We start from the raw sequence: 9,644 nt of genomic DNA, 5'->3' as shown, positions 1-9,644 counted from the left end.
GCCGGCTGAGTATATTCCTAGTCTATTCTAGCTCGATCCATCATCTTCCTTGTAGCTAAGAATAATACATGGGTAATGCCGTAATGGAATCTCTTCTGTAATTGCTGGTGGAGGCCTCGGCATTCCATTATGTAGTGTTTTCTTTAGTTAATATCGAGCAAAGAGAATAGTTTACAAAACAAGAACCAGCTCATTGTTTGTTGTTCCCTGCAGAAAAAAATGCTTTCACAATGGCTGCTGACCCAGTAACAAGGAATGACAGGGCTGAACCGTCACCATCTCGTAAGTAGGCTTACCATAGTAAGAGTATATTAAATTGAGAATTAATTAATTATTATTCAACTCATTGTACCTAATTTTCTACAGAAGAAAATGGTTTTGATGCAAGTTCTTACGCGGAACATTGGGGCAGAAATCCTTCAGCTTCCGGTCAGTACTTGTGCCATCATATTAAGTTACAAATATGTTATGATAAATCTACAAAATAACATCATCATGTCGATTTTATTCAACTGATGTTTTATAACTATGCACATTCTCTTGTTAAGTTGAGAATTGATTAATTATTATTCAACTCATTGTATCTAATTTCCTACAGAAAAAAATGGTTTTGATGCAAGTTCTTATGCGGAACATTGGGGCAGAAATCCTTCAGGTCAGTACTTGTGCCATCATACTAAGTTGGGAATATGTTATGTCTAAAAAAGATCTTTCTTTCTTACTACCTACAATATATAACAAGCTATAATAAATCTACAAAATAACATTGTCATGTCGACTTTATTCAACCGATGTTTATAACTATGCAGCTTCTCTTTGTTAAGATGAGAATTGATTAATTATTATTAAACTCATTCTATCTAATTTCCTACAGAGGAAAATGGTTTTGGTGCAAGTTCTTATGCGGAACACTGGGGCAGAAATCCTTCAGCTTCTGGTCAGTACTTGTGCCATCATACGAAGTTGAGAATATGTTATGTCTGATAAAGATCTTTGTTTCTTACTACCTATAGAGTATAACAAGCTATAATAACTCTACAATAACTTTATCATGTTGATTTTATTCAACCGATGTTTTTTAAGTATGGAGCTTCTCTTGTTAAGTTGAGAATTGATTAATTATTATTCAACTCATTGTATCTAATTTCCTACAGAAAAAAATGGTTTTGATGCAAGTTCTTATGCGGAACATTGGGGCAGAAATCCTTCAGCTTCCGGTCAGTACTTGTGCCATCATACTAAGTTGGGAATATGTTATGTCTGAAAATTATCTTTCTTTCTTACTACCTAGAGAATATAACAAGCTATAATAGATCTACAAAATAATATTATCATGTCGATTTTATTCAACCGATGTTTATAACTATGCAGCTTCTCTTGTTAAGATTAGAATTGATTAATTATTATTAAACTCTTTCTATCTAATTTCCTACAGAAAAAAATGGTTTTGATGCAAGTTCTTATGCGGAACATTGGGGCAGAAATCCTTCAGCTTCCGGTCAGTAATTGTGCCATCATACTAAGTTGAGAATATGTTATGTCTGAAAAAGATCGTTGTTTCTTACTACCTACAGAATATAACAAGCTATAATAAATCTATAAAATAACATTATCATGTCAATTTTATCCAACCGATGTTGTATAACTACACAATTTGATTAATTATTATTCAATTCATTGTATCTAATTTTCTACAGAAGAAACTGGTTTTGATGCAAGTTCTTATGCGCTACATTGGAAAAAAAATTCAAATCCTTCTCCTTCAGGTCAGTATTTGTGCCATCATACTAAGATTAAAATATGTTAAGGCTGAATAAGATCTTTGTTTGCTATTATCTACATAATATAAGAAGCTATAACAAATCTACAAAATAACATTATTATGTCTATTTTTTTAACTGACGTTTTATAACTATGCAGCTTCAGTTCTCTTGTTCAGTTGAGAATTTATCATTTATTATTCTGCTCATTGTATCTAATTTCCTACAGAAGAAAATGGTTTTGATGCAAGTTCTTATGCGCAACATTGGTTCGAAAATCCAAATCCTTCACCTTCCGGTTAGTTCTTGTGCCATCATACTAAGTTGAGAGTATGCTATGTCTGAATAAGATCTTTGTTTGTTATTATCTACAAAATATAACAAGCTATAATGAATCTACAAAACAACTATCATGTCGATTTTATTCAGCCGAAGTTATATAACTATGCAGCTTCTCTTGTTAAGTTTAGAATTGATTAATTATTATTCAACTTATTGTATCTAATTTTCCGCAGAAGAAAATGCTTTTGATGCAAGTTCTTATGCGGAACATTGGGGCAGAAATCCTTCAGCTTCTGGTTAGTACTTGTGTCATCATACTAAGTTGAGAATGTGTTATGTCTAAATAAGATATTTTTATGTAATATAACAAGCTATAATAAATCTACAAAATAACATTATCATGTCAATTTTGTTCAACCGATGTTTTATAACTATGCAGTTTCTCTCGTTAAATTGTGAATTGATTAATTATTATTCAACTTGTTGTATCTAATTCCCTACAGAAGAAAATGGTTTTGCTGCAAGTTCTTATGCGGAACATTGGGGCAGAAATCCTTCAGCTTATGGTCAGTACTTGTGCCATCATATTAAGTTGAGAATATGTTATGTCTAAATAAGATCATTGTTTGTTTCTACCTTATCATGACTATTTTATTCAATCGACTCTCTTGTTAATTCAAGAATTGATTAATTATTATTCAACTCATTATATCTAATTTCGTACAGAAGAACATGGTTTTGATGCAAGTTCTTATGCGGAACATTGGGGTAGAAATCCTTCAGCTTCCGGTCAGTACTTGTGCCATCATATTAAATTGAGAATATGCTATGTCTAAATAAGATCTTTGTTTGTTACTAACTACAGAATATAACAAGCTATAATAAATGTGAAAAATAACATTATCATGTCAATTTTTGTTCAACCGATGTTTTATAACTATGCAGATTCTCTTGTTAAGTTGAGAATTGATTAATTATTATTCAAATCATTGTATCTAATTTCCTACAGAAGAAAATGGTTTTGATGCAAGTTCTTATGCGGAACATTGGGGCAGAAATCCTTCAGCTTCCGGTTAGTACTGGTGTCATCATATTAATTTGAGAATATCTTATGTCTAAATAAGATCTTTTTTTGTTACTACCTACAGAATATAACAAGCTATAAATAATCTACAAAATTACACTATCATGTCGATGTTATTCAACTGATGTTTTATAATTATGCAGCTTCTCTAGTTCCTGGAGCGCAAACAAGACACTGGCACATAAAAGTTAAAACTGGCATGTTGTTCTTGAAGAAGATTTTGCATGTTGGCACTATACTACCAGAAGGCACCATGTTTGCACGAGCTGATATGCCAAAGCCTGATAGTTCGGTCTCTACCCCATTGGAGCCAAAGTATTTCGCAACAATTGTATCGCGCTTCAAGATACCTTACAACTCCATGAAGGCAAAGCAGGTAGCCGAGACCCTTCATTCATGCGTCAAGCCTATTGACAGGGAGGAGCCTCACGTGTGCACCTCATCTCGCAAAGCAATGGCAAGGTTTGCCACTACAGCTTTAGGATCAAACCTCACACAAGCAGCCTTCACAAGGATTCGAGGGCATGAAAGCCCCACAACTAGGTACGTTGTGGCACAGATCGCCCAACTCAGCAATCATACAGTGGCATGCCACCCTATGGATTTTCCATATGAGGTGTTTTATTGCCATCGGCCAAAAGAAGTGCAGGCTTTGAGGGTGCAACTCAATGATATGAAAAATGGCATGACACGCGTTACAGCTACCATCATGTGCCACATGAACACATCCAACTGGGACAAGGAGTACTTTGAATTGCTGGGCGGAGAGCGCGGTGAACCAGTTTGCCATTATATGCCTCAGAATTACATCATGTTCTACTAGTTAAATAAATTATTGGCACTAGATTCTGGTAGTTTCTAGGCTGCTACAAACCGGCAATTGTGGCCATGTATGCAAAATAACTATTTTCAAATAATAATTACCTTTATGTACTGCAAGGGTTTGAGTTGTAACAAACTCATCTTATGTATTCTCTATGAAATATATGACAGATGTATCAAGAGCACGGCCATGGTAGTGCCAAATTTCCTCTCTATTGGAATAAAGGTGTGCCTTGTTTGTAAGAGATTATAAAATAATCAGTTCCACTTCTCTCTTCAGTGGAGAGTATTAGATTAGCAACTATCGATCCGGGGGAGAAAACATGATGGAGGTACATAGAAAGGAGGGGGCGTTGGTACCGAAGGCACCACAGCTCCGAGCCTGAGTGTATATCAGTAGTTTCGCTCACACGGACACATTGATAGGTCTAACATAACATACAAGTTTGACAAACCAAATAAGGAAGCAGGAAGCGCACATGAACAGTAGCGATTCCCCACCGGCCATTTGCCAATACTCCGTGTTCTGAACTTCAAGTTTTTTTTGCTTATTCTTCAAACTTCCTCAACCTGCCATTGAGAACTAATTTCGAGTTAGTGAAAAACAATATAGAATGAACAGGTCGAAGCACATGGAAATCACCATTGAACTGAACAGTGCAGAGTACATATGTAGGATCGAATCAGGAACTTACGTTGTAACCTTGCAGCGTTCAGTGCTGAATCCTTCCAGTGGCTCGCCGTGCTTGCAGCGGCCGGCCGTCGTTGTTACTCCGGTACCGATTAAAGCCGGACGGCGGCGACGCCCACAGCTAGGGTCACAGGTGGCGGACAGGGTTCGGTTCCTTGTGACTGGAGGCAACCGCTCGCTCAGATAGAGATTTCGGGAGGCAAAAGATCAAGAAAACAGGGAAGGACAGAGATCTGCGCGAGAATGGGAGAGGGAAAGGATTGCTAGCGCGAGATTTCTGGGCACGGGGCACTGTTTCACTGTTTGGTTGACTTGGGAGAAGGCACATGAGACGTTTAGTTTCTGCGGGTAGAACGGTGAAGTTAGAACGCGGCGAATTTACCGGCGCCGGCTTCTAGATTGGTGAGGCTTTTGACATTTGTCTAATATAAAATTATTATGAAATACAAATGAAACTTTTATGAAACTAAAATGATACATGGAAAACATTGTGAAACAGTCTGATAAAAAGTGAAACTAATGACATCATTGCTGATGTCACTACCGTTTGTTTCACAAAAATATTAGTGTTTTAGTTATGTTTCAATTATGTTTCAAATTTTTTTCACAATTTTGTGAAAAAATTGGTCAGTATATGGCTGACGTCATTGCTGACGTCACTCCGGTAGATACCGGCGCCTGTAAAACCAAGTTTTCGGGTGAATTTAGCTGTGTGCTTTGGCGGTGTTCGGTCAGTTCGGTGGACCCAGCTATGATCGAACTCAGGCTATCGCGGTCGATGCAAATCCGATGCTAAAAGTCACCGGCTGCATCTGTTTAAATTGGTCCGCGAACATAAAAATGATCTTTTCTTACCGCGCTTTCGTTTGCCTCTAGGTGTCCCAACGGCCCGACGAATAATTTTTTTACCTGATTATTTTTCTAATTTTCATTTAAACATAGATAGAAACATTACACAAACTGCTACATATTTTGAAACATGGTTAAACCATTGCAAAATGAGGAAACTAACTAGTACAGGTTTAGCTCTTGCCTTCTTCGCTGCGAAGAAAGAACACTCTTAGACATCGAGTCACCAAACTAGAAAATTCAGCTAACGGCCGATGTGTTCGGTCTTCTCCGTATGAAGAACATTCAAAAATCTACACTAGTGGTTTCAATTGGTCGTGGCCATCTTTACTGCAAAGAAAGAACACTCTGTCAGCGCTAGCAGTCACTGCCCTCGCCGGACTCGTCGGTGTGGTAGTGCCTGCGGCAGGATGTCTTGTCAAACACCTTGACAATCATCTCATCGTCGCCTTCGTAGAGGAAGGTGAGCAGGCAGCCGGCCACAAGGGTGTAGGAGCGAGCGAACTTGTCCCACCCGGTGTGTAGGTACATCATGCCCTACCTGGACAAGCCACTGGCAAAATCCGCATCTGGCCTCCCACAGCTGCAACTCGGCCGGCTTGGCGCCGTTGACGAATTCGGTGAACTTGTCCGGGAGCCGCTTGATGCCAAGGGGGTCCTCGTCGATGCGAAGGATGAACTTGAAGCACCTCGCCTCCTCTGAAGACGACGAAGGCGCAGGCGACGACGAACGTGGGGGCATTTCTGCTCCATCACGACATCCCCGGCTGCGGTGGCCGCGCCCGCGACCTCGACCGCCTCATCGGTCACCTAGACCCTCCATGGATTCCCTCACGGGGTTGTGAGAGAGGAGGTGGTGGCGGCGCTATGGTGGAGGTTGTGCGGTGTCTAGGGTTGTGAGGGATGAGGAAGCCTAGAGTGTCGCCTCTCTTTTTATACGCCGGAGGCAGGCAAGGGGCGCAGCATGCTTGGGAATGGCATTAATTTCATTGCCAGCGGTGGACGGCAGCCTCTCGGCAGGCGAGGCATTGCCACGTTATGGCGCAGACTACCGAAGTGATGCTGCCTTGCCATTAGCACTGCACCGCTGAGAAGACACATCGAGCTAGGTCACTGCCATGAGGGCCCGTGGGAGAAGCCAGCGATCACGCAAAGGGACGGCGGAGCGTCTGCCAAACGCAACTGAGACCTATATTTGGGCCGTGATTGCGTCTCGGCGGACAAGCCGGTCACTATGCATCGGGCCGCAAGGCCTGTGTACCAACACATATTTTGATCGCGCGATCGCAGACGGTCGCTGCTCGTCCATCTGCGGGCCTTTGGAGATGCCATCACCGATATTAATTCGGTTATCAGGAAACACTAAGAACATCTCAACTCGTCCTCCCCAAATGGGGTCCGGTGTTACCATTTTTTGGCCTATATGGGGGGCACCGGCGCAAACAGGAAAATGGGGGCCAACCGGCTCCCATTCGTCACCCTAATACAAATAACTCTAAAATTTAAATAACATATTATTATTACATATGCAAATAAAAAACTAGGCATACTCCTGCCTAGGCGTATAGTACATGTCTTCGTAGTCGTCGTAGTCACCGGAGTCGTCGTCGTCATTGTAGCCGCCACCACTCGTCGGGCGCGCCTGGAACTTATGCGGTGGTTGTATCCGCGACGGTTGTTGGTGCGCACGATGCAGGGACCGACGGCTACAGCCTTGACCTTCGTTGCCACGGCATGCACGGTAGGCCTGCGGCTCCTTCTCTCACCAGCACCACTCGTAGTCCACCAGCGCCGGCGGCTGGCTGCGCACTGGCCCGGGAACTCCTCCAGGTCGCCTGGGCGCCTAAAGTCGTTGGCGGCCATGGCGTATTATAGTGGCACCTTCCACTCAGGCATTGGTTTCACGTGCCGAAGATGATCGGCCTGGGGAGAGGGTTCCTCGATGGCAACGCCTCCGTGCCTGCTGCCCCCCTTCTTCGGAGGCTGGAAGTGAAGGTATGATAGGCGGGGGTATTCGCCTGCCAAGGATGTGGTTCATCACAACATCGATGGTTCGGCCACCCTACCATAGCCGGTGGCCGGCCTCGTTGTTGTCCACGAAAGGCGGGCCCATCCCCCTCATACCTAGCGAGCTCCATCTCCCGACGATTGAGGAAGAAGGCTGATACGTCTCCGACGTATCGATAATTTCTTATGTTCTATGCCATATTATTGATGATACCTACATGTTTTATGCACACTTTATGTCATATTCGTGCATTTTCTGGAACTAACCTATTAACAAGATGCCGAAGTGCCGGTTCTCGTTTTACTGCTGTTTTTGGTTTCGAAATCCTAGTAACGAAATATTCTCGGAATTGGACGAAACAAAGACCCGGGGGCCTATTTTTCCACGGAGCTTCCGGAAGACCGAAGAACATACGAAGTGGGGCCACGAGGTGGCGACACCACAAGGCGGCGCGGCCCGGGGGCCCGCGCCGCCTATGGTGTGGCCCCCTCGTCCGGCCCCCGACTCGCCCTTCCGCCTACTTAAAGCCTCCGTCGCGAAACCCACGAGGCGAAAAACCACGATACGGAAAACCTTGCCGAGACGCCGCCGCCGCCGATCCCATCTCGGGGGATTCTGGAGATCTCCTCCGGCACCCTGCCGGAGAGGGGATTCATCTCCCGGAGGACTCTACACCGCCATGGTCGCCTCCGGAGTGATGAGTGAGTAGTTCACCCCTGGACTATGGGTCCATAGCGGTAGCTAGATGGTTGTCTTCTCCTCATTGTGCTTCATTGTTGGATCTTGTGAGCTGCCTAACATGATCAAGATCATCTATCCGTAATACTCTATGTTGTGTTTGTCGGGATCCGATGGATAGAGAATACCATGTCATGTTAATTATCAAGTTATTACATATGTGTTGTTTATGATCTTGCATGCTCTCCGTTTCTAGTAGAGGCTCCGGCCAAGTTTTTACTCTTAACTCCAAGAGGGAGTACTTATGCTCGATAGTGGGTTCATGCACGCATTGACACCTGGGACGGTGACGAAAGTTCTAAGGTTGTGTTGTGCTTGTTGCCACTAGGGATAAAACATTGGCGCTATGTCCGAGGATGTAGTTGTTGATTACATTACGCACCATACTTAATGCAATTGTACGTTGCTTTGCAACTTAATGCTGGAGGGGTTCGGATGATAACTTCGAAGGTGGACTTTTTAGGCATAGATGCGGTTGGATGGCGGTCTATGTACTTTGTCGTAATGCCCAATTAAATCTCACTATACTTATCATGTCATGTATGTGCATTGTTATGCCCTCTCTATTTGTCAATTGCCCGACTGTAATTTGTTCACCCAACATGCTTTTATCTTATGGGAGAGACACCTCTAGTGAGCTGTGGACCCCGGTCCATTCTTTAATACTTGAAATACAAATCTGCTGCAATACTTGTTTTTACTATTTTCTCTGCAAACAATCATCTTCCACACAATACGGTTAATCCTTTGTTACGGCAAGCCGGTGAGATTGACAACCTCACCGTTTCGTTGGGGCAAAGTACTTTGGTTGTGTTGTGCGGGTTCCACGTTGGCGCCGGAATCTCTGGTGTTGCGCCGCACTACATCCCGCCGCCATCAACCTTCAACGTGCTTCTTGGCTCCTCCTGGTTCGATAAACCTTGGTTTCTTTCTGAGGGAAAACTTGCTGCTGTGCGCATCATACCTTCCTCTTGGGGTTGCACAACGAACGTGTGAAATACACGCCATCAAGCTCTTTTTCTGGCGCCGTTGCCGGGGAGATCAAGACACGCTGCAAGGGGAGTCTCCACTTCCCAATCTCTTTACTTTGTTTTTGTCTTGCTTTATTTTATTTACTACTTTGTTTGCTGCATTATATCAAAACACAAAAAAATTAGTTGCTAGCTTTACTTTATTTATTGTCTTGTTTGCTATATCAAAAACACAAAAAAATTAGTTACTTGCATTTACTTTATCTAGTTTGCTTTATTTACTGTCTTGCACTCTATATTAAAAATACAAAAAACATTTAGTTACTTTTGTTACCATGTCTAGCTCTGAACCTGTTACTTCTTCGCCTGAAGAATTAGTCTTCACTTTTAAACAAGGGGATGAGGAGAGTTTTAAGGATGCTTGGTCTAGAATTTTTAC

The 9,644-nt window shown here is 42.6% G+C and overlaps 1 protein-coding gene across 1 annotated transcript; it reads left to right on the top strand.

Annotated features, from left to right (window-relative positions):
* Nucleotides 1–230: 230 nt before the first annotated feature.
* LOC124657511 (BURP domain-containing protein 4-like) lies at nucleotides 231–3,949 on the top strand. The gene is made up of 3 exons (XM_047196053.1): nucleotides 231–282; nucleotides 875–937; nucleotides 3,270–3,949. Exons 1-3 carry the CDS (start codon nucleotides 231–233, stop codon nucleotides 3,947–3,949), a joined length of 795 nt encoding a protein of 264 aa, XP_047052009.1.
* Nucleotides 3,950–9,644: the final 5,695 nt, after the last annotated feature.

The sequence above is a fragment of the Lolium rigidum genome, chromosome 5 (genome assembly GCF_022539505.1).
Source record: "Lolium rigidum isolate FL_2022 chromosome 5, APGP_CSIRO_Lrig_0.1, whole genome shotgun sequence".
Taxonomy (NCBI): domain Eukaryota; kingdom Viridiplantae; phylum Streptophyta; class Magnoliopsida; order Poales; family Poaceae; genus Lolium; species Lolium rigidum.
This window is presented reverse-complemented; position numbering and strand designations above follow the sequence as displayed.

Excerpts from the sequence above, each read along its gene's own strand:
- LOC124657511 (XM_047196053.1), top strand. The coding sequence starts at position 231 with ATGGCTGCTGACCCAGTAACAAGGAATGACAGGGCTGAACCGTCACCA. Across the intron at positions 283-874 it reads GGCTGAACCGTCACCATCTC|AGGAAAATGGTTTTGGTGCA; the intron begins GTAAGTAGGCTT and ends AATTTCCTACAG. Across the intron at positions 938-3,269 it reads CAGAAATCCTTCAGCTTCTG|CTTCTCTAGTTCCTGGAGCG; the intron begins GTCAGTACTTGT and ends ATAATTATGCAG.